The 25,607-nt window shown below is 38.4% G+C and overlaps 2 protein-coding genes across 2 annotated transcripts in view; both read left to right on the forward strand.

Annotated features, from left to right (window-relative positions):
* The window catches only part of LOC123625026 (abl interactor 1-like), a 52,090-nt gene extending 41,970 nt beyond the window's left edge, over nt 1-10,120 (forward strand). The window contains exon 3 of the mRNA XM_045533224.1: nt 9,952-10,120. Coding sequence (XP_045389180.1) covers nt 9,952-10,044 — 93 coding nt within the window. The 3' untranslated portion in view covers nt 10,045-10,120. The remainder of the gene's footprint in view (nt 1-9,951) is intronic.
* PTCHD3 (patched domain containing 3) lies at nt 10,118-22,835 on the forward strand (the record flags this gene model as incomplete). Its single annotated transcript, XM_045533213.1, is given in 5 exon segments — nt 10,118-10,642; nt 10,645-11,250; nt 12,205-12,326; nt 17,402-17,547; nt 21,120-22,835. Coding segments are annotated over 5 exon segments (2,901 nt in total), but the record flags the coding sequence as incomplete, so codon positions are not given.
* Nucleotides 22,836-25,607: the final 2,772 nt, after the last annotated feature.

Here is a 25,607-nt window from a genome sequence, read left to right on the forward strand (position 1 = left end):
TCTTTTTTTTAAAGAACAGGTATACTAAACTTATTTGTTGAGCTATCAGTTATTAATATTAGTATGGTAACCAGACCTTCGTGCCCTAAGAAGAGTTACATCATATTTATTCGAATAAGTAATCTAATGTGTAGGGGTCAGAAAACTGTGATCCATGGGCTAAATCTTGTCCAGACCCCATTTTTGTAAATAAAGTTTTATTGGAACATACTTGTATTTCTTTGTTTACATATTGCCATGGCTGCTTTTGCTGCTGCAGTGGCAAAGTTGAGTATTTATGGCAGAAACCGTATGGCTTGCGAAGCCTAAAAGATTTACTCTCTGGCTGTGCCCAGACAATGTTTGCTGACCCCTGATGTGGTGTTATACGAACATTTACTTCAGAAAATTTAGAAAATGTTCTTGGGATTTAAAACCAGTTTCTCCAACTACTTATAGTAAGTAACTTTTTTTTAAAAGTAATTTTTCTGGAGGTTGATTTGGTGAAATTTCTGAAGGAGCCGGAAATTGTGAGGAATGGGACTAGTACATATTGTGTGATGATACAAATTGTGCATATTTATGGCTTTATTCCTCCTACATCCTTAGAATATAGGCATTGGGTTAGTGTGTGTAAGATATGATGGAATACATTCTGTTAGGGGTTTGCTATTACTTTTTGTTTGTTTGTTTTAGAGCCAGGGTCTCACTTTGTTGCATGGGGTAGCATGGCTCACTGTAACCTCAAACTCCGGAGCTCAAGCAACCTTCCTGCCTCAGCTATTTTTTTGTGGAGACAGGGTCTTGCTATATTGTTCAGGCTGGTCTGGAACTCCTGGCCCCAGGTGATCCTCCTCCCACCCTGGCCTCCCAAAGCTCTAGGATTATAGGCGTGAGCCACTGTGCCTGGCCATGGTATTATTCTGACACCTGCTTGAGTACTGCATTACTAATCTGATACTGACCACCCAGAGTTGGTGTGGACCCCACAAGGTAAGGGCTCACAGTTCAGGCACCCACAGCAAGCCCACACTTCTAACCAACTGGCTACAAGTCTGGGCTGAGGGTGGGAGAGGTTCCCAGCATTAATAATTTACTAAAATGACTCAGAATCCAGGAAAGCACTATCTTTATGATTATAGTTTTATTTAAAGGGTACATATCAGGACCAAATTAAAAGACATAGAGCAGGGCCTGAGGGTTCCACACACACAGCTTCCATGCCCTCTCCACGTGGAATCATGGCATATCACCCTTCTGGCACGTTTGTGTGTTCACCATCCAAGAAGCTCCACCAAGCTTCACTGTCTAGAGTTTTTATTGGTTTTATTATGTAGTTCCAGGGCTAGTGCTGTTCACTCTCAGTTGTTTCTGGTTTATGCAGAAAGTAAGTAAGGTAAATGTAGTGTTTATATATATCATAAGTTGATGAAATGTCAGGTAAGGCTTACATTGATTCTAAGATTTCCCCCTTTTGGTGTTAGAACGATGGGCCGGGTGCGGTGGCTCATGCCTATAATCTTAGCACTCTGGGAGGCCAAGGCGGGACGATTGCTTGGGCTCAGGAGTTTGAGACCAGCCTGAGCAAGAGCGAGACCCTGTCTCTCCTAAAAATAGAAAGAAATTAGCTGGACAACTAAAAATGGAAAAAATTAGCCAGGCATGGTGGCGTGTGCCTGTAGTCCCAGCTACTCAGGAGGCTGAGGCAGGAAGATCGCTTGAACCCAGGAGTTGGAGGTTGCTGTGAGCTAGGCTGACTCCATGGCACTCTAGCCTGGGCAACAGAGGGAGACTCTGTCTCAAAAAAAGAAAAAAAAAAAGAAGAGTGATGGTTGCTGGTAGTATTTTTGTTTGTTTTTAAAATATTATTAGGCCGGGCGCGGTGGCTCACGCCTGTAATCCTAGCACTCTGGGAGGCCGAGGCGGGCGGATCGCTCAAGGTCAGGAGTTCGAGACCAGCCTGAGCACGAGCGAGACCTCGTCTCTACTAAAAATAGAAAGAAATTATCTGGCCAGCTAAAATATATATAGAAAAAATTAGCCGGGCATGGTGGCGCATGCCTGTAGTCCCAGCTACTCGGGAGGCTGAGGCAGTAGGATCGCTTAAGCCCAGGAGTTTGAGGTTGCTGTGAGCTAGGCTGATGCCACGGTACTCACTCTAGCCTGGGCAACAAAGCGAGACTTTGTCTCAAAAAAAAAAATAAATAAATAAAATATTATTGGTCAATAAAATTGGCAGCAATACTTTCTGCTTCCTTCTCTCTCTTCCCCCCTCCCACTACTCTCTCCATCTCCTTCTCTTTTCCTTCCCTCCTTCCTCTTCTCTCTTTCCTCTCTCCTTCCCCTCCTCCCCTCCCCTTCCCTCTTCCCTTCCCTCTTCCCTTCCCTCCTCCTCCTTCTCTCTTAAGTCCTTTTAAAATAATTTATTGATCTGTGAAATCCACAGTTATAATAACCCAAACTGTTCTCTCTCCCAGTTACCTGCTAACACGCATACACAGCAACCCACCATCCACCTCATAATGAACAAAGAATGAAAGAGACTTGAACCATCAACCTTAGAGGAGCAGAAAATTATTTATTTTTAGGATAAAGAGAATAGGGGCAAAGCTATGAATTTATTAATACTTTCTGTTCCACAGTAAACCAACCAAATGATCTTCCTGTGGTAATGACAGAATAGTTTGCCCACGGATAACCCTAACTCTGAACAAACTATAAGAGACAAAGACTACCTGAAAAGCAACTAATAGCAGTCAGAAACTGGGGAGAAGGGGGTGTTAGTCTACACTTGTAAAAATGAAACAGCCCTGGTGGGTTTGCTACATAGATAGCCAGTTGGCACCATGCGAGACTGCTAAAACTCTGATAGAAAACTTCATAGAGGTAGATGACCCATAGAGCAGAGTCCATGGTTCATGGTGACTACAACAGTTAGAAACTGAGGGGAAAAAAGAGACCTGAAGGGAAAGAGCCCCAAATTTTGCATTACAAATTTACTATATCACAAGCTGAGCCATGTTTGGAACATACTGCCTGCATCCCAGCCAAGAACTAAACAAAGATTTCAGCTGCTGCCTATCTTAGGGGAGAAAGTTTGGAGTTTAAGTCAAGCTAAGTTCACAATACACACTTTTCAAAGGACTATAACAGGATCTAGAATTTCTATAAGGTATCATTTACCATGTACAGGATGTAATCTAAAATTACCAGACCTTCGAAAAAACAGGAAAACGTGACCAAAACTCAAGAAAAAAGGTAATCAATGGAGATCAAGCTTGACAGAATATACCTGTTGGACAGATAACTATTTCTTTGTCCATTCCTGGATTCAGGGACTTAAAACTTTTTATGGTCAAAGGGAATTTCAAGATACTGATTCTAGTCTCATTCTTCAGTGTTTTTCTCATGTATCTAAAGTCTAAGCTACACATAACAGTTTGTTAGTCTCTTAACGCAGATCTTACTCACTTTCTCTCCTCCTTGGTGTACATCTTCCCCTGTGAGGTGTTAACTTGTTTAGTTATAATAATATATGAGCCAAGGTCCAGGAAACAGAAACCGTGCTAGCTATTTTAAATATAAATTAGGTCCCCACAAATAAGCCCCAGACCTCAGGAACTGATCCACTGGGGAAGCTGTAACCACTGATGGTGCCACTGGAATTGTTAAAGAACTGAGGCAGGGATTTCAGGCCAAGGTTTAGAAAGCTTCTCCCACTGTTGCTGCCTGAACTGCCTCTTGACACGCACAAAGCTGGTGACTGGGCATTGAAACAGAGTCTAGCTGTTGCCTCCAGTACAGCTTTCAACATCCAAAGAATTTGAGAATGTATACTGGAGCACCACTTTGGGAAGTTATCTTATTTCTTGAATTGTTTGATAATAGAAAATGTAAAGGGAAATCCTATGAAGGTATTTCATTGATAGACCAGAAATTGTATCCAGAAGCATGGTGGTAAGAACAGTTGGACAGTGTTGATTTTAGCTTTTTAGCTTCTGCAGCCCCAGAATGTACGCTTGGGGTGGGTTGGGGAGGGTGGAATGAAGATTGATTTAGCTGGTCTTACAGCATACATAGAAGTGACTGACATTTCAGTTGGGTCTTTAAGGAAGCCTATGCATTTATCCTGTTGACATGAAGTACAAATGCATTTCAGTCTGAAGTAATAGCGTTTGACAAAGACATGGATAGCTTTACAGGGTGACTAGGATGTGGGGTGTAATGTTTGGAATGAGGAATATACCTGGAGGTTAGTTTGGAAAAATAAATCTGAATTATAATTTATTTCCCCTGGGCATGGTTTCACTGATGAGGCTGAATGATAGCTTGTGTTGTATCAGGGGTGTAGATGGTATCCCTTTGCTGTTCCTCTGCTTCTCAGGTCTGCTTGGTGCTGGAATTGTATAGCTCTTGAGTCAGACCAACATGCTTAGGAAGCAAATGTCAGTCTTCCTGAACCATCAGATGGCAACTGATGTGATTAAACCCTGAATCAAAGGAAAGACAGTATCTTTTGGAAATTGGAGGCTCTGTTCTTGCCTTTCAAGACAAACAGCAGGCTCTCCTGCTTCTGTTCAGTATGCTTTTTGGAGAAATGAATCACTGAAGCCCACAGTCTGCCTCAAATAATCTGTGGGGTTGAGGAAGCAAACCTTCAGTCCCCTCCCTGTTGATTATGAAGTTTGGACCAAACCATTCTTTGTTGTCTTACTTAATGGTATTACTATAACGGGACTGCACTCATCTCACTCAGAGTAAACACTACCCTTTTTCAAAAAGGGACTTTGGAACCATTCTCCTTACAGCCTGATTATAATCAGCTAGTTTGAGCGTCTTCTTCCAAATCTCATGTTCTTTTGGTTGTCTGTAAGCTATTCATCAGGCTGTAGATCAAACCCTCTGAGTCCTCACAATCACCTAATCTTGTTTTAAAGTCTGGAAATAGTTTTTTACTTCCTATAGTTTAAAGTTCAGATTCCTTAGCATGGCATAAAAGGTTCTTTGATCTGGTCAGTTCTCATCCTACTTCTGTCATGCTTAACTTCTTGAATTTTTCCAAATATAGCATGTAAATTTGTGCCTGTTTGTTTTCCATAATCTATTTGTCTTACGTGGAATTCAGTTTGTCCTCCTTCCGTTCTGCTTAACACAAGTACCATCTGAAGTCTTCACTCATCAGCTCAGGATAGAGTTACTGGCTCTTTCTTTGTGCTATAATCACCTCTGATTCTTAACTTCTGTCATTGATTTTGTATACAAGACTGTCTCCCCTACCTCTCTCAAAAAAGGTAAGGACCATGTTTTATTCACTTCTGTATCCTCAGTACATAGTAACTGACACTTAAGTAGTTAGGTAAGTATTTGTTGAATGAATAAGGCAATGTAGTAAGCAGTGCTTTGGAGTCATAAAGACTGTCACTATGTGATTTGTCCAAATCACCTTACTCTTTGAGTTTAGTTTTCTTTATGCAAAATTAAGACAACAGTGCTGACCTTAGAGGTTAAGGAAGGAATAGCACCTGGATGTACAGTGTTGGCGTTATTAGTCATATCTGTCATCCCTTTTTTTTCTTACATTCAACCTCTCTTGTGTTCCCACTTCCAATCAACATTTTAGTATATTTATATTTTCCTATCTTAAAATAAGCTTTCCTAACCCTGCTGTTTGTGATACTATTTCTCTCTTGACAGTTCACACCTCAAGTTCTTAAATCTACTTACTATCTCATAACATCTTCCTCCAGACCTACGTATGCCTCACTCCATTGATTAGACTTTGTTCCTTTTGCTCCCTGGACATTGCTTTTGCAGAGTCATCAATGATATCTTTGTTCTAGATTTAATAGCATATTTTTTAACCTCATCTTTTTATTTCTAGTACATAACAAATTTGTAATTACGTTTATTTTTATGCTATTTATTGGCTGTTCTTTCTTTAGAGGTAAGTTTAATGATAGGAGCATTATCTATTTTGTGTGTCACTATATCCCTAGTGTCTTCCATAGGGCCTAGCAAAGAGTAGACCCTCAAGCCCCTCCCCCTGCTTTTAAGTCTTTCATTGTTAGAAATCCTCAAGCCTTTGAATTATCAATATGGCATTTTAGAAAATCTATATTCCTTTACGAATAGGGCATAGGTGTCAATTTTGTTTTTAGAAGGTTTTCCATTTCAAAGCAAAATGGATGCAGCCTAGTGCAAAATTTGAATTATCAATTATTAGGTTCAGAATCTTAAATAGATTACTAATGTGATCACTAAAAGTACTTTTGCCTATCTGTTCCCTGAAAAGCTAAAGTATGGGAAATCAAAAAAAAAAAGGATGTAGATTAGAATTTGTAATTTAGTATCACCAGTGTTTGCGTTGTTCTCCTAATCCCCACTCTGCAGTTCTTGTGGAACGGTCAGGCAGGAGCTGTTCAACCAAGACATAGTAGATTGAATTGACTTCATTTATTTAAAAAAAAAAACTCTGTGCCTTTTATCTTTATTAAAAACCCACACCCGCTCCTATCAGAGGAGGTCATGTCAATTCTTAAACTTTGCCTTCAGAGTAAAGGTAAAAGTAAGCAGAGTATTGATGCGAGATTGATTTTATTTCCCCTGGCCTCTGTAGCTTCATTCCTTTCCCTTTTTTGCCTTATACTCTGTGTTTCAAACATCCTGATTTATTTACTGTTCCAGCAGTCTACCTTTGTAGTGGCTTGTCCCTTTGTTTGGAGTGTCTGTCTCCTCTGTTTCTTCTAAGTCCTGCTTATTCTTAATGCTTCAGCTTGATTGTCTCTGCCTCATGGAAACCTTTTCCTTGGTCCCAGAAGGCTAAGTTTGATCTTTCCTAGTACTTCTGTCCGTACCTCTACATGACAGATAACTTCTGTTTGATCTTCCTGATCTACTTTCTACTGCCTCGCCTGGTCTTCGCCCTCAGGCTTACTTGTATGGGTTATGTCAACAAGCTTCTGTGAGTTGGGCTTCGCGTTCAGCCAGTGTACAACACAGGCCAATCAGAAGCATTGAGGAAAGTAAGCTCAGACTATTTATTTCCCTGGTTTCTTTCCTGTGAGATTATTTTGGGCTGGCTGTGTCCCCAGACAGGTCACTACTCCCCTCAAGGTGACCTTCTCTGTGATTTTCTCTTCCAAGTTTGTAATCTCTCCTTCCTCTTGTCATTTTTGATTTAGAAGTCTGGCACCTGGCTTTATATTCAGCCTCATCATAACCCTTTTTGGACTTTTACCTTCCAGGGATGATAAATGCTTTCTCTCATGTCAGTGTCTTGGCATATATTGTAAGACACATGGTTCACCTAGGTAACTCCCACGCATATTTTAGTTCTTAACCCAACTTTTATTTAAGGGTGGTTTTTCCCTGAGTTTTTTTTTCTGAATTGCCTCCTGCCTGCACACATATTATTAGGAGTCTCTGTTAACTATTTTTGTAGCATCCTATACTTTCCCTTCATAGTATTTATTACTTGACTTATATAGTTATTTGTCCAGTTATTCAATATCTGCCTTCCATAAGGGGTCTGTTATGGCCATCGCTATATTCTTGGCATCTAGCATATATACATTTATTCTCTAAATAAAAGGGAACAATGTTAGAGTGGAAGGAAGACTCAAGCATGTCTTTGGAAAAGTGTGATGCAGAATTTAGGGCCATTAAAGTTCTTCACAGTTTTGAATGGAGCCATCCCCATTTAATTTCAGTTGATGAAAAAAAATCAGTGCATCCTTTTTTTTAGACAAATTGTTGGGTTGTATTTCTCCTCAGAGTAATGGAACATTGATCACTAAATACCCCTGAATCAGTGTACTAAAAACAAAATATCATATGCTCATTTTTATGACCAAGTAATAAAGATGACTTAAAACATTTTTGGGGAAACAATTTTTTTTTTTTTTTTTTGAGACAGAATCTCACTCTGTTGCCCAGGCTAGAGTGCCGTGGCATCAGCCTAGCTCAGAGCAACCTCAAACTCCTGGGCTCAAGCCATCCTGCTGTCTCAGCCTCCCAAGTAGCTAGGACTACAGGCATGCGCCACCATGCCCGGCTAATTTTTTATATATATATTTTTAGTTGTCCATATAGTTTCTTTCTATTTTTAGTAGAGACAGGGTCTTGCTCTTGCTCAGGCTGGTCTTGAACTCCTGAGCTCAAACGATCCACCCGCCTTGGCCTCCCAGAGTGCTAGGATTACAGGCGTGAGCGTCTGGCCAGGACAGAAAATTTCTTAAAGGTCTTGGCCTGGAAGTGGCACACAGCACTTCCACTTATAATCTGTAGCTGATTACTGTTTAAATGGCCACACGAGGAAACAAAAGGGACTAAAAAATATAATCCTTGACTGGGCAGCCATGTTTCAAGTGCAATTCCATATTGCGACAGAAAGGGTTGCACAATCTTTGGCTGACAACAATCCATGTCATTGATTCTTAACCGTCTACATTACATTAAAATAAATTCCAGATGGATCAATATTTAAATAAAAAAGGGGATAATTATTGTCTTAGTCTGTTAGTGTTGCTATATCAAAATACTTGAGACTAGGCAATTTACAAAGAACAGGAATTTACTTCTCTCAGTTCCAGAGGCTGGAAGTCCAAGATCAGGGGATTAGCAGGTTCAATGTCTGGTGCGGGTCTGGTTTCTGCTTCCAAGATGACACCTTGCTGCTGCATCCTCTGGAGAGAATGAAGACTGTGAACATGGCAGTCTAGTGGAAAGGCAAAAGAGCCTAACTGGTTTCCTCCAGCCATCTTATAAAGTCACTAATCCCTTTCATGAGGGCTCTGCCCTCATGATTTAATCGTACCTAAATGCTGTCACATTGGAGTTCAAGTTCCAACATATGAACTTTGGAGGGACACATACATTCAAATCATATAGCAATTATAATCACAAAAGGGGAAAAGTCTGTTTATTATTTAAAAAAAAAGCCTTAGAACTCATGAAAGAAAAGCAATAATTAACTCAACTACAAAAATAAGCCAAGGCAACCAGCAAAATGGGGGAAAATTTAGTAACTTAAATCACAGGAAAAGTGGTCATTAATATATTCATGGTTCCTATAAATCAAGAAGAAAACATCAGCAGTCCAATAGGAAAATTGCAAAAAGATACAAGATGATAATTCACCCAAAAAGGAAAGTTAACAATAAGAAGTAACAAAGTCAAAATTAAACCAAAGATACCTATGACACAAAACAAATATTTTGCTGACGTTGTGGGATAGGCTGTGGCCAATTCACATAGTGCTCATGAAAGTGTAACTGATACCACTTCTATGGATATTAATTTCTTACTAGCTCTAAAAATGTTAAAGGACCTATCCTTTGGCCTAGTACATCCAGTCTAAAACAAATATCTCAGACATGGTTCCTGTATATGGATTAACAAAAGACATTCATTCACTGAGCACTGTTTATAAGAACAAACGACTCTAAACAACCCAAGGGTTCCTCAATAGGACTCTGGCTAAATTTTGGGAAAGTAGAGGGCAGTTAAAAGCATAAGATAAATTTATACACACTGACATGGTGAGATTCCTCTGCCACAGGAGATGAAAAACGTAATCTGCATAACGGTGCAACAAGATTTATGAAAGATACATTTGCATGTATCTTTGATATGCATGTAAATGCATAGAAAAGGGTTTGTAAGGATAAAGACCCACTTTTTCACACTTCCTTTGAGAAGAGGAATGAGATAAAAAGGTGAGAGGTTTTTTTCCATTCTAACATATTTACTTCTTTTTGCAAGGAGAATGTATGTCCATGCCGTGTGTGTAGCCAAAGAATGAAAATAATAACCAAGTCAAGTGTGTCAGGTTCACAAAAGCCTTACCTGAAACTGCTACTGGGTGAACCCAGGAAAGGTAAAGGCTGCCACTCAGGTCACACGTGACTGGCGCCATCTGTGTGTGTGCCTGGGACCCGGCCAAATTCTCTCAATAAATTTTGATTCCTGTAGGCCAAGCTCGCAATTGATGGCCTCCAAGAAGCGGTTCTGCTATTTCCTGAACTCCTGAGAGGTCAGAGGCGCCACAACTTTCAGGCTAACTAACCTGTCAGGCGACAGGTCAAACCACGTGCTCCCCAACGATGCCTCGGGCCTTGGCGCGAGCAGCCCCGGCTAAAACAGACTTCCTTGGAATCTCCAGGAAACCGTTGGGTGCGTGGCGATTGGCAGCTCCGGCCAGCAGTTACTTTTCCTCCCACTGGCCCCAGTGAGAAGGTCGCCTGTGCTTCCCGGAAATGAGGCTCAGTGGCTCCCAAGTGGGGCCGGACCCCGAGCCGAGTCGGAGGCGCTGGACACCGCAAGCCCCGCGTCCCGGGAGCCATCGGCTCAGGGACAGGAATGGCCAGAGAGCTCGCCTTCGGGGCAGGCCTCGGAGCAACGACCATCGATCGAGCTGGACAACCAGCCGACGCTGCAGGATGAGCCGTCGCGGGAGTCGGGGACGAGAGACCTGTCCCTGGGGGAGCCGGAAATCCAGACGCCCTGGGCCGCGGGCCGGTGCTACTGCACCGCCTGCCTGGAGGCGCCACTGTCCCGCACCTTCTGGCGGCTGGGCTGGGCGGTGGGCGAGCACCCCTGGCTCTTCCTGCTGGTGCCCGTGCTGCTGACGGTGGCGCTCGGCAGCGGCCTGCTCTACCTGCCCGGGACGAAAAGGAAGACCTGGAGGAGCAGTACACCCCGATCAGGGGCCCCGCCAAGGCCGAGCGGCGCTCCGTGCAGGCTCACTTCACCACCAACGACTCCTACCACTTCTCCGCCGCCAGGAGGAGCGCCGAGGCCAGTTTCGCCTCCATCCTGGTGGTCGGCATGGCCCACTCGCTGCTGGAGGAAGACACCTTTACGGAAGTGGGTAGACTGGACGACGCGGTGCAGTCTCTGTCTGTGGGACAGGTTAACGGCACCCAGATCCCGTACACGCAGGTGTGCGCCAAGTACAAGGACCTCTGCGTGCCCCCCAACCTGCTCCTGTACACCTGGCAGAAGAACAGGAGGCTCGACCTGAGAAACGTAACCTTCCCCATCTTCCACCACGAAGGCCACCCCATCTACCTGACCGGCTTCTTCGGAGGAAACACCCTGGGGAAGAGGATGGGAAGGAACCGGTTGCTCCTGGGGACCAAAGCCCTGCGGCTGCTGTACTACCTGAAGACCGAGCGACTGCAGGACAAGCTGCAGAGCAAGCAATGGCTGACTCATTTCCTGAACCAATTCAACAACACTAAGAACCGTCTGAACTTAAAGAAAATCAAGGTACCTGGCGGTTAGAGTTTACAGGGAGGCCCGGAGATGGGAGGGATGAGGAAGACTTGCTCCGAGAACACTAACAATGGCACTCCCTATGTGATAGGGTCCTTGCCTCAAAGCTGGGTGTTCTCTACTGTATTTGGTACTTAAGCCAACTTTCTTAAATTAGCACCAAAGGATGCCACAAATCATAAATCCCTGGTAACATTCTAGCCCATAACACACATCCTATATCCACCAGGTAGATCTGTGCGGTACGGACATTGAGCTTCACATTTAATTTGGGGGTTTGGTTTTCTAATCAAATTCCAGTACTTTGAAATTCTTACTTTTAGTTAGTCTTCACTGGTTTGGGAGAGTCCCCTCAAACTTGTTTGGAGTTCATTGGGATAAAAAACAACTTTTAAGTAAAAGTGCCATGGTTAGGAAGGTAACTAGCTCAGCATTTTTCCAGTGAGCTGTAGAGAGCGCACCTAGCTTAGTGTGAGGAACATACTAGATGTTGAGTAATTGTTGGGTCTACGACTCAACTAATACTTATAAACATGCCTGGCAGAGGTGAGATGGCTTCTGTTAAGAGCCTTTGAAGACCATGCCGTCTTGAAATGATATTTATGCAATTAAAACAGTAAAAGATACCAATCTAATAAAAATTTAGAGAAAGCTACACTTTCTACAGTTATTAATGAGGACAAGATTTCATAGTTTTGTATAAAATTCAGATTCTATGTATTCAGGAGTTTTAAACTTTGGATATTGAAAGAAACTTTGGAAAGTACACCATACGTTTGTGGGAAGAAGCATATTTACATTATCTATTCTAAAATCATAATCCATGTATTTTGATCTCCTACTGAATTTTAACATGTTTCAATAAGATAAAGTGTTTCAATGTGTTTTGTAATTCACACATGACTACTGGAATTATAAGTTATTTACCTGAGTATATTTTTGTGGCAGGTGGTCCACTTTACATCACTTTCTAGACAGCTGGAATTTGCGGCAACTTCTAAGACAGTGATCCCTTTGTTTCACTCGGCATACATTCTAATCGTACTGTTTTCAATCGCATCATGCTACAGGTAAAATGATTTGATTAGTTTTTTAATCTCATACTTTGTAAGAAATATTGTGGTAAAATATATATAATATATAACATAAAATATGCCATTATAGCCATTCTGAAGTATACAGTTCGGTGGCATTAATTACATCCACGCTGCTGTACAGCCATCACAAGAGTTTCTGAATATTTTCCATCACCCCAAACAGAAACTCTGTAACCATGTCACAATAACTCCCCAAGGCCCTCTCCCCTCCAGTCCCAGTTAACCTTTAATCTACTTCTCTATGAATCTGCCTAGTCTAAAGATTTCATGTAAGTAGAGTAATACATTTGTCTTTTTGTGACTGGCTTATTTCACTTAGCGTAAAGTTTTCAAGGCCTTGTAGCATGTATCAGAACTTCATTCCTTTTTATGGCTGCATAATAGTGAGTCTTCCAACTTTGTTTTTCTTTCTCAAAGTTGTTTTGGTCATCCAGGACTCCTTGCAATTCCATGTGAATTTAAGGGTTGGCTTCTCTATTTCTGGGGGGGAGGAAATGGTTGTTGGAATTTTGACAGGGATTGTGTCAAATCTGTGGAGTGTTTTGAGTAGGACTGGGCATTTTAGCAATATTGAGTCTTTCTACCCATGAACTAAGCATCTTTCCATTTATTTAGGTCTTCTTTAGTTTCTTTTACCAATGTTTGGTAATTTTCAGTGTGCCAGTCTTTCACCAGGTTGGTTAAATTTATTACTAGATATTTTATTCTTTTAGAGCTATTTAAATGGAATTGCTTTCTTAATTTCCTTTTTGGGTTGTTCACTGCACTCCTATAGAAACACAACTGATTTTTGTGTGTTGGTCTTGTATCCTGTAGCTTTGCTGAATTTGTTTATTAAATCTGGTAGTTTTCTTGTGGATTTTTTGGAATTTTCATATATAGGATCATGTAATCTGTGAAAAGGGATAGTGATATATTTCTTCCTTTCAAATTTAAATGCCTTTTGTTTCTGTTTCTTATCTAATTGCTCTGGCTGGAACTTTCAGTATAATGTTGAATATCACTGGTTAAAGTAGGCATCTTTGTCTTGTTTCTGATCTTAAGGGAAAAGCTTTCTGTTTTTTTACTCGAGTATGATGATGATTTCATGATTTTCATAAATGCCCTTATCATTTTGAGGAATTTCCCTTGTATCTCTAGTTTTTGAGTGTTTTTTATCATGAAAGAGCATTGGATTTTGTCAAGTGTCTTTTCAGCATCTATTGAAATGGTCATGTGGTTATTCATTGTCCTTTGTTCTGTTAGTGTGGTATTGATTGATTTTCCCCTGTTGAAACACAGAATTTTCCTTGTTGTGTTTCGGGGATAAATGCCACTTGGCTATGGTATACAATCCTTTTAATATGCTATTGGATTGGGTTTGCTGGTATTTGTTGAGGACTTTTGCATCTATATTCATAAGAGATATTAGTTTATAGTTTTCTTGTGATGTCTTTGATATTGGTATTGGTGTAACGATGTTCTCATAAAATTAGTTAGGAAGTGTTCCCTCCCCTTCAATTTTTTGGAAGAGTTTGAGAAGGATTAGTGTTAGTTACTGTTTACTGTGACTTTCCAAATTCCCCAGCATACATGGTTGCTTTTCAGTGTCTTAAATTGCCAGAGAAGTGCTCCCTGTCTTTTGCCTTAGTCTTTTGTACATTTGGGTTGTAATCTTTTGCCCCAGGCATCTGAAGGTGGTTAATTCTGGTTGGTTATGATGTTTGCCAGCTCTTAATACTGTCACACTGGGGGTTACGTTTCAACATAGGAATCTTGGGAGGACACCAACGTTCAGACCATTGCAAGAAGGAAGGAAATATTAAAGATTAGAACAGAGATAAACAAAATATAAAACATAAAAATTACATAGACAATAATACCAAAAGTTGGTTCTTTAAAACAATCAACAAAATTGAGAAAATTTTATCTATGAAGACAAAGGAAAAAAAGATAGAAGATACAAATGACTAATCAGATATGAAAGTGGAGATATTACTACTGACTATTCTACTACTAGAAATAGAAAAGATTATAAGAAAATACTATGAATAACTATATGCCAACAAATTGGATAACCTAGATGAAACGCACAAATTCCTACAAACACACCAATGACTTAAACTGGCTTAAGATGAGATAGAAAATCTCAACAGATCTGTAACAAGACTGCCACTGCACCAGGGAGGGAGGGAGGGAGGAAGGGCACGTAAAATTACTACAAAACCTGTCTTGGAGTGCCTTTTTTTGGATTCATTACTCACTTGGTTGCTGTAACTTTTCATTGTTTTCCAGAGTTCATAAAATTGGTTCTTATGTTTTCTACTTGTTTTTTGATGTTTCTGTAAGAGGACAAGAGCTTGCAAAACTCTGCCATTTTGCTGACGTCCAGTGCTAAACCGTTATTTTATAAACCTGGTGACTGAAAAAATTTTACCCATCAGTAATAGTGTATAATCAAATGGAATAGTAAAAATAAACTGTGGCCAGTTTTGTTTGATTTTGCATATCTTTTTTAACCTTACGTATTGCATCAGTTATGATTAGTTGTTCTATTTTGAAGGCATATAAGTTGTTAGAACTAAGAAGCAGTCCTATTTCTACTATGAATTTGAAATAGTACTTTTAATATATAAAAAATTAAGCTCTAATTTAATTGGATGTCTCCATTATTCTGATGTGAGGTTTACTTTGCTAAGCATTTAACAATTGTTATCTAGGTATTAGGGATAGTTTGAGTTCTTGAGATCAGAAAACGAAAATACGAAAGATATCAACAAACAATAGAACTTGGATGTAGAAGGAATCCCACAGATTATTATTCTACATTAGAGTCACCCAGAGAGCCCTAAACCTTATATTCTCAGGCCCTGCCCTACTGAATCAGAATACCCTGGGGTTAAATCTAGGAATCTATATTTCAAAAATTTCTCTAGCTAATTCTCATGTGTAGGTAGATTTAGTAACAAATGATATAATTTAACCTATCTAGATTTAAGGAAGAAAAAGAAGAGGTAAAGGGACTTGAGCACAATGGGAATCTCTTTAGAGTCAATAAACTACCTCATACTTTTGTTAGTCTGGATAGGAAGACCACATCCCTTAGAAAATAAACAAACAAAAAAAGGAAGCAGAAAAAATAAAACAAAATGCAGTCTTATTAAAGTTAATAGGATAAAGCATTTTTAAAATTAGTATGGAATCTACAAGGTACCAACAATTGGTTTGACAAAACTTTTCTACTAGTTGATTTGGAAGATACAAATTTATAGTCAGTTCTTGCTTATCTTTGCAAATGATTGCAGACAATAATGCAGAAAAATCTTATATTAAAGGCAAGTAGAAAATTATTTATATTTGTCTTTGAAGACTGTTTTATGCTTATGTAACCAACATATTGAACACCAGGACGCATAAGGTTTAAACATAAAGCAACTTTATTTTTGTCTCCCTTTGTTCCCTTTAAGTTTTGTAGGCAGAGCAAATTCTTCCTCTGCTCCATGAAAACTCAGGCAGGCCCTGTGACTTTTGTGCTTATTCTTAGGTAAGACCAGTCCTCCAGTCAGGATTAAAATGTCCCAGGAAAGCTAAAGTTCTAAGACTCCCCCTAGTGGTTCTGCTGAACCGTTTAAACCAAGATCCTTTCTGAGGACTGGGTATCTGCAAGCGTGTTCATCAAACTCCTACAGTGCTCTACTTTCAAGTCTTTCCTTCCATTGTCCATTGAGCATTAAAAGAAAGGTCATTTAAAGAAAGTCAACACAGCAGCTAGTCAAAGTAAAGTTACTACAGTCGATACTATACCTCACTCCCCCATCCCCTGAAAAATTCACACCTAAAAAATCCAAAAACTGCAAAGAAAGAATTGGAATGAACATGTCATATTTTTATCTTCACTAATCATTCTGGCTTCAAATTTCATCTTTGTTACTTTCTTGGGTTGAACTCCTATGAACCAGTACTGTTGTTTTAAGAAAGTGTTACAATAAAATTATATTATAACAAAGCAATTTACTTTTTCCCTGGAATTAATATGTGTTTGTGTGTTGATTTGGGGCCCTGGATTTAATAAATAGGACTAGTGGGTTCAAAAAAAGTGAAATTCAGCCACAATTTTATTAATAATAAGAAATTTTATCTATTCAAATATGTTGCCTGCAGGTCCTTAGTCGTGTTTCTGCTGTTTTGAAATCAGTGGCTCCAGTTCTTCAGTTGTCTTTCCTAGACTTCAATTCCAAAGTTGGTTTCTCTTCTCTACTAAGGTGTCCAGTCATTTGTTCGAAGCAATTTCTAATAAGTGAAATCTAAAACTAGAGGTTGTTGCCAATATTTTAAAATGTAATGTCACGGTTGTTGGAGAGGCAAAACACTGAATCATACTTTAAAATGTTTTGTACATATTCTCATTTCTGTTGGTCTGACAAGGAAACAGTCATAGGTCATTGGGTCATTCAAACTGTAGCACATTTCCTTTTTCCCTTTTCCAAATGAGTAGCAGTTTTTCCACAGAGCCCACTTCACCAGTAAAAAAGAATCCTGAAAATTATTTAAAAGAAGACTTTCACACTCTTTGTGAACCACAACATGCATTGAACTAGTTTTGAGATACGGGAACTGTTTAGTATTATGTTTACGGCTAGTTGCAGTTCAGGGGGAGTAAAAAGATATCTGGATCTGTTCTCTTTCTCTGGTAGAGTCTGCCCTCCATTACCTGTTATATTCCATTCACACTCTTCTGAAGATCAGAGTGCGACTAACCATCTGCAGTGTTTTAGTAATTCTTTGTGGTTCTGAAATGGTAGTCGGTGAATTAGTGCTTGGCTAGTTGCGTAATAATTACCTAGGAGAGTTTGGAAGATTCTCAACTTTTCTGTCCCTTTTTTTTTTTTTTTTCCCCAGTTGGTCTGGGATAGTACCTGGGAATTAAAGGTCTCTAGCAGACAAGTGTGGAAATTATTGCCCCAGAGGTTTTTGAATAGGTGTCCAAGGCAAGAATGCTATCAATGGATGGAATTTCAGTGGAGATGCTACCACCAAAAATTCCATGATTTTTTCCTCCAAATTTACAGGTTGGACTGTGTACGAAACAAAATGTGGGTTGCAGTCTTTGGAGTGATTTCTGCTTTCTTGGCAGTGGTGAGTGGCTTTGACCTGCTGTTGCACATCGGGGTGCCATTTGTGATCACAGTTGCAAATTCGCCATTTCTTATTCTAGGTGAGTAAAACATTGTGCATGTGGGGGTGTGGGGAAGATGAGGGAAAGAATTGTAGCTCTACAGATCCAAAATGAGCTGTCTGGAAACTGGAAAATCAAATTTAACTGTGTATCTTTAGAGGTGGAAAGATCTAGTAGCCCAAATGGAAAAACAGTGGATGTAAATAGCAGTTCATGTGAAAAACAAAATACAAGTCACTGAAAATATAGTCATGCATCACTTAATGTCAGGGGTTCTGAGAAACGCATAATTAGGCAACTTCGTCTTTGTGCAAACATCATAGAGTGTCCTTACACAAACCTGGACAGTATAATATAACCTACTACACACCTAGGCTATATGGTACAGCCTATTGCTCCCAGGCTACAAACCTGTGCAGCATGTTACTATACTGAATGCTGTAGGCAACCGTAACACAATGGTAAGTATTTTTGTATCTAAACACAGAAAAGGCGCAGTAAAATAACAGTATAAAGAATAAAAAACATAGCACACTTGTATGCTGTACAACATGAATGAAGTGTGCAGGACTGGAAGTTGCTCTGGGTGAGTCAGTGAGTGAGTGGTGAGTGAATGTGAAGGCCTAGGACCATACTGTACACTACTGTAGACTTTATAAACTCTCTATACTTAGGTGACATTAAATTTATTTTTAAAAAATATATTTTTCTTTCTTAAGAAATTAGCCTTAGCTTACTATAACTTTTTAAATTTTTAAATTTTTTTAAACTTTTTGACTCTTTTATAATAACACTTAGCTTAAAACACACACTGAATAGCTGTACAAAAATATTTTCTTTATATTCTTAATCTATAAGCTTTTCTCTATTTTTAATGGTTTTTTTTAAACTTTTAAAACTTTTTTGTGAAAAACTAAGACCCAAACACACACATGAGCCTAGGCCTCCCCAGGGTCAGAATCATCAGTATCATCCATATCTTGTCCAACTGGTACGGCTTCAGGGGCAGTGACACGTGGAGCTGTCATCTCCTGTGATAACCATTGCCTCTTCTGGAATGCTTCCTGAAGGAACCGCCTGAGGCTGTTTTATGGCTAACCTTTTTTTCCGTAAGTAGAAGGAATATACTCAATGATCAAAAGTATAGTATAGTAAATACATAAACCAGTAACAGTTGTTTATTACCAAGTATTGTATACTGTACATAATTGTATGTGCTATACTTTTATATGACTGGCAGAGAAACATGTCTGTTTAGGCCAGCATCACCACAAACACATGAGTAATCAGTTGTGCTATGATGTTATGAAGGCTATGACATCAATAGGCGATAGGAATTTTTCAGCTGCATTATATGGGACTACCAACATATATGTGGTCTGTTATTGACCGAAACATTGTTATGTGGTACACGGCAGTATAAGAAAAAAAATTGACCTTTCAATTAATCAAGGGATGTAAATTAAATCAAAAGTGAGATATCTTTTTTGATTAATCAATACTAGCAAGATTGAAGATTTTGGGAAGGTTGTGTGCACGTGAACGCTCATGGTCTGCTGGGGGAACATGGGAATTGGTACACACTTTTTTTCATCCAAGTTTGGAACAAATCAAGACTTAAAAAGGGAATACCTTTAACCCACCAATTCCATTTTCAGGAATTTGTCCTAATAATTGGACAAGTGCTCAAAAGTAGCATAAGTATGTTCATTTCGGTGTGATTTAGAATAGGAAAATATTAAAAACAACCTAATTCCATATCTATATGGGATTGGTCAAATCAAACACAGCATATTAAAACATGAGAATTATATTCAATCTTTTAAAAGAGGGAGATATTTAATATTAAATTTCTGGTTATAAGATGTTTGAAATAGACAGTTATATGTGTATATTTGCACAGAACAAATTCTGGACGGATATGTATTAAAATGTTAGCAAGGATTATCCCTGAAGGGTAGAATTAGAGTTGTTTTTAATTTTTCTTTTTATTTTACAGTAAGCCTCAGGAAATAAAGGTGTTTCTATTTTAGAAAGTAAACACCTTGGAAGAAATAGTATTTGGTTTTCTGGAGGCAACAGTAGGTGAGCTGTGTACTGGACATCAGCTTATTTATTCTAGCTTTTCAGGGCACATTTTCCTCATACACATTCACACTTAATCATTAGTGACCCACAGCCATAAATGGAGTTAAGGTATATATAACTGATTTAATATAAGTCATTTTTGTATAGCTCATGTATACACAGGAGTATGTGCACGTGCACATATGTACACACGTGTGTATGTATGTGTGTATGTGATTTCAGCAACTTTAAGCAAGGAATGTGTAAGGATAATTTCTGAACAAAGTTCTATAAATATTAACATTAATTTTTAAATACCAAAAAAGTATCAATGAGTTTATTCTTGGTCTCTTAGCGCTTCTGATTCTTCCCTTTTGTCGTGCTGAACACAACTGGAATCCTCACAGTTGGCAGCAGACGGGTGCCACAATACACAGTCTATGTAGTCTATGACAGGCTACGTGGACTTGTACCAATTTGGATCCTTCTCCCTTGATCATATCCATAGAACACCTGAACTAGAGGCAAGGTTGCAATTCCCAGTATTCTCCTAACTTAAGCATGTAATCTGTGGGGGAAAAATTGAAATTAAGATCAACATTTCAGTTCCAAGTACCAATTTCATATCAGTACACATGGAAACAAAGGCATATATGAATGGAAATAGTGTCAACTCTAGTAGAAAGTATGAGGGAGGTGAAATTTATCTGCAACATGCTCATATTGTTCTTTTTAGTCCCCTTTCTTTGTAATACTCCTTTCCTAGTCTTCAGTGATGACTTGAAAGTCCTCAAATCTTTTCTCGTTCTCTCTATTCCACAGCAATCTGAAATGTCATTGAGCAAAGGAATTAATTACCTAGTAGGCACTGATATGTAAAGAATTCTTAAGATTTACTTTGGTACATACTTCTGATCTTAGGAGTGGTTGAATTGTAATGAGATAGCGCCTTAACCTGGGCAAGTGAAGTTTGAATAATAGCATCCTAGGTATCAAAAACAGACTAGCAGAAAAACTACATTTGTGCATGTGCCTATGTGTGTGTCCATAAACTATGTGTACCGCATAGATAGCCAGATGCTAACTGTGGAACACAGAAATCCAGCTTATATTTTAAGTGAGAGAATGTTGGCTGGATGTGTCTGTACATTAGCATGAAATGTCTTATGAGAGAAAATGATCTCTCACCAATCTAGTGGAACAAATGATACATTGTTAATGCTGCTTCAGCTAACACCCAGTCAGCCAGGTTTCCTGATTTCATCATTAAAGGCACCCTAAGTGAAGACTAGGAGTACACTGTGCTATGTGCGAATTAACAGGAGTATGTACAAAGCAAAGACTTACTGCAGAGGAAGGAGTGATGAATTCTGTTGTGAATTCAGAGGCAACCAGAGAAAGCATCACAGAGAAGGTAGTATCTAAGCAGAGATTGGACAAAATAAATAAGACGTTAAGAGATAGAAAAGGAAAATGGTTTGAATCAATCTGTTTAATTGTTAATGGATATTAATATGTATGAAGATTCTGTTTCTTTTTCACAGGTGTTGGAGTCGATGACATGTTTATCATGATTTCTGCCTGGCAGAAGACCAGCCTCGTGGAAAGCATAGGACGGCGGATGTCCAACGTCTATTCAAAGGTGGCAGTGTCCATTACAATCACCTCCGTCACCAACATCCTGGCCTTCTATACAGGGGTTATGAGCTCTTTCAGGTCCATACAATACTTTTGCATCTATACAGGAACAACCCTGTTCTTTTGTTATATTTATAACATCACTTGTTTTGGAGCATTTATGGCCCTGGATGGTAAAAGAGAAGTAGTCTGCCTACGCTGGTTGAAAAAGCCAGAGACTCCTGACCAAAGAGGTTCCTTATTAAAAAAGTTCTGTTTCCCATTTGGTTCTGTTGTAGATGAACAGGGAACTGATGTCCATCCAATGAATATATTCTTTAGAGACTATTTTGGTCCTTTTCTCACAAATACTCGGTCCAAGTTTTTTGTGGTGATGATATACATTTTGTACCTTGTCAGTAGTATATACGGGTGTTTCCGAGTGCAGGAAGGCATAGACCTTCGAAATCTGGCAAGTGACGATTCCTACATTACACCATATTTTAATACAAAGGAAAAGTATTTTTCAGACTATGGTCCCAGGGTTATGGTTGTCAATACTAAAAGTATTGACTACTGGGATGAAGAAGTTAGGCAAAAATTGGAAAAATGTATAAAAGATTTTGAAAAAAATGACTATGTAGATGCACATCTTACGGAGTTTTGGTTACAAGCGTATGTGCAATATATGAAACGTAGCGGACAAGATCCTAATGATAAGAATGCTTTTATGAACAGTATTTCTGGTTTTGAAAACTATTTTCCAGCTTTTATTCATAATATTAATATTTCATCATCAAATGAAATCATTTCTTCCCGGGGCTTCATTCAGACTGTGCATGTTTCTTCCTCAATCATTAAGAAGACAATGTTATTCCAATTACGAAGCATAGCCAAAAAGTGTGAAATTCCCCTACTAGTGTATAACCCGGCATTCATATATTTTGATCAGTTTGCCGCAGTATTAGAAAATACTGTTCGAAATGTCATTGTTGCATCAGCAGTTATGTTCATTGTTGCCTTATTGTTAATTCCTCATCCATTGTGTTCCTTGTGGGTAACTCTTGCTATTGCTTCTGTGATTGTGGGAGTAACGGGTTTCATGGCATTCTGGAATGTCAATCTTGATTCCATATCCATGATTAATCTCGTCATTTGTATAGGGTTTTCTTTTGATTTTTCTGCACACATTTCCTATGCATTTGTTTCCAGTTCTCAGCCCTCAGTAAACGGAAAATCAATTGAGGCATTATATGAGCTGGGCTACCCTATGTTACAGAGTGCAGTTTCAACAATAATAGGGGTGTGTGTTTTATCTGCAGCCAAAGCATACATCTTCAGGACATTTTTTAAGATTATGTTTCTTGTTATGCTATTTGGGGCTGCTCATGGCCTAATTTTTATTCCAGTATTCTTAACCCTTCTTTGAAGGTTTGTTTGACTATCCACTAACAAATCAAAGATTAATTATAGAATTCCTGATTGCCCCAATCCAATCTGATAAAAAAAAATGCACTATTAAGAATAGTCAACAAACTTAAAACAAAGGCATGTTTCCTTGACTTGGAAATCTCATTTTAAAATGTTATTTAAAGTATCCTGAGAAAAATTAGTCTTATATTAAAACATCTTTACAAAATTGGGAAGTGTTGTCATTTTTATTATAGTCTCTACAATCAAGTATACAGTAAACCTTTCCAGTTTTTTTTTCCTTTTATTTCATCATTAGAAGTTTATGCCTAGGATTCAACTATTTTATATATTATTCATACTATAAATGGAATATTATTTTCCTTGTACTTCCTACATGCATTATTACGTGAAAATGCAACTTATTATATATTCTCCCAGAGGCTTTCTATGCATTTCCTTAATGGTATATTTTGATGAACAGATAGTTTTAAAGTTATAAATCCAATTTATCATTTTTTATGGTTTGTGCTACGTTCTATGGAATATTTTTACTACTCCAAGGTTACAAAGAAACCATCTATGTTTTCTTCTCAAAAGTAGTAGTTTTAGTTTTTTACATTTAGGTCTATGATCCATAGACCTGTATTTGTTGGGAGGTATGAATAAAGATTTCCTTCCCATAATAGCTACCCAGTTGTCCCAGCATCATTTGTGAAAAGACTATACTTCAGCATAGGATTAACTTGTTACCTATGTCAAAAAATCAATTGGCAATTTATGTTTGGCTCTATCTCTGTGCCATTGATCTGTCTCTGTCTACGTTAAGGCCAATACCATACTGCCTTGATTACCGAAGCTTTATATTAATTCTTGAAATTAGGTTGTGTGAGTTGTCCAATATTTTTCTTCTTTTCCAAATTGTTCTGGCTATTCTAGGTTCTTTGCATTTACATGTTAATTTTAGAGTCACTTGTCAATTTCTCAGAAATGCCTTCAGTGGTCTTCACTGGGTTATGATGAATCTATAGATCAATTTGAGGAACATACAAATCTTAGCAATATTAGGTCTTTCAGTCCATGACCATGATTTATTTCTCCATTTATGGAGGTCTCCTGTAATTTTTCTCAGGGATATCTTGTGGTTTTCAGTAGATTTATTTACTAAGTATTTTAATTTTTATGACATTGTAAATAATATTAATTTTAAATTTCTTTTCAATTTTTTTACTAGTACATAAAAATACAATTAATTTTGGTATACATTACATTGTGTAACCCTATTATGTTCATTTATTGGTTCCTGTAGATTTCTGTATAGTTTCTTTAGTATTTTTTATCTACACAATTATGTAATGGCTTATAAAGAACATTTTATTTTTCTTTACAATCTTATTTCTTAATTTTCTCACACTTGCGTTAATACACCGGCTAAAACATTCAATAAAATACTGTTTTAAAAAAAGGTGAGAGCATACATCATTGCCTGTTCCCAACTTTACAGGGAACATATCCACTATTTCATCATTACGTATGATGATGATCAGGAAGTTTTTCATAGAGGTCTTCTATCAGATTAAGGAAGCTCCTTTCTGCCCCCAGTTTGCTCACATTTTATACCATGAATGGGTATTGAATTATGTCAAATACTTTTCGTCCATCTATCAAAACTACTACATCATTTTTTCTTTTAATCTGTTAATGTGATGATTTATGTTGAATGATTTCTTTTACTATTACACCAACATTGCATTTCTAGGATGACCCATATTTGGTCACGGTATATTATTCTTTTCATATATTGCTGTCTTTGACTTGTTAATATTTTGTCAATGATACCTGCTCCTATGATCATGGGGATTATTGGTCTGTAATTCCCTTTTCTTGTAATGCCTTTCTCAAGTTTTGATATCAGGGTTATTCTGCCCTCAGGAAATGAGCCGGTAAGTGTTCTTGTCTATTTTCTGAAATAGGTGATGTAGGATTGATATTACTTCTTCATCATTTTTCCCCTAAATGTTTAGCAGAATTCTCCAGTGAAGTCATCTGGGCCTGCAGTTTTTCTGAAAAGGTTATATATATATTTTTAAACTTCAAATTCACTTTCTTTAACAAATACAAGATCATTCAGATGTTCTATTTCTCCTTTGGTCAGTTTTGGTATGTTTTGTCTTGTAAGGAATTATCCATATGATCTAAGTGGTCAATTGATTATTTCCACACTCTCATTTTAATATCTCTAGTGATGTGCCTGTAGAATTTTCTTGTTTTTTTCTTTTTCTTTTTTTTTTTTGAGACAGGGTCTTGCTCTGTTGCCCAGGCTAGAGTGCAGTGGCAACATCATAGCTCACTGCAACCTCAAACTCCTGGGCTCAAGTGATCCTCCTGCCTCAGCCTCCTGAGTAGCTGGGACTACAGGGGCACGCACCACCACACCCAGCTAATTTTTCTATTTTTTTTAGAGATGGGGTCTCGCTCTTGCTCTTGCTCAGGCTCAGGCTCGTCTTGAACTCCTGACCTCAAGCGATCCTCCCACATCGGCCTCCCACAGTGCTAGAATTACAAGCATGAGCCACTGCACCTGGCCCCTGTAGAATTTTTGATACTGGTAATTTATATCTCTTTTATTTCTTGATCTATAAAACAAAAACATAAATTTTATTAAATTTTTAAAAGAAACAATTTTTGGCTTTTTTGGTTTTCTGTATTATTTCTCTTCACTAATTCATTGATATTTGCTATTTATTCCTTCCTGTTTGCTGCCAACTTTGGGTTTAGTTTTCTCATACTTTAGCTTTTAAAAGTAGTAGCTTAAGTCATTGATTTTAAACCTTGATTCTCTTCTAAGGACGCATTTAATGCTATAAATTTCCTCTGTACTGGGCCCACATCCACAAATGTTTACATACAGATGGTCCCTGCCTCATGTTGATTCAACTTACAGTTTTTTGACTTTATGATGGTGTGAATGAAAGTGATACTCATTCAGCAGAAACCATACTTCG

This window comes from Lemur catta, chromosome 1, assembly GCF_020740605.2.
Source record: "Lemur catta isolate mLemCat1 chromosome 1, mLemCat1.pri, whole genome shotgun sequence".
NCBI classification, from domain to species: Eukaryota; Metazoa; Chordata; class Mammalia; order Primates; family Lemuridae; genus Lemur; species Lemur catta.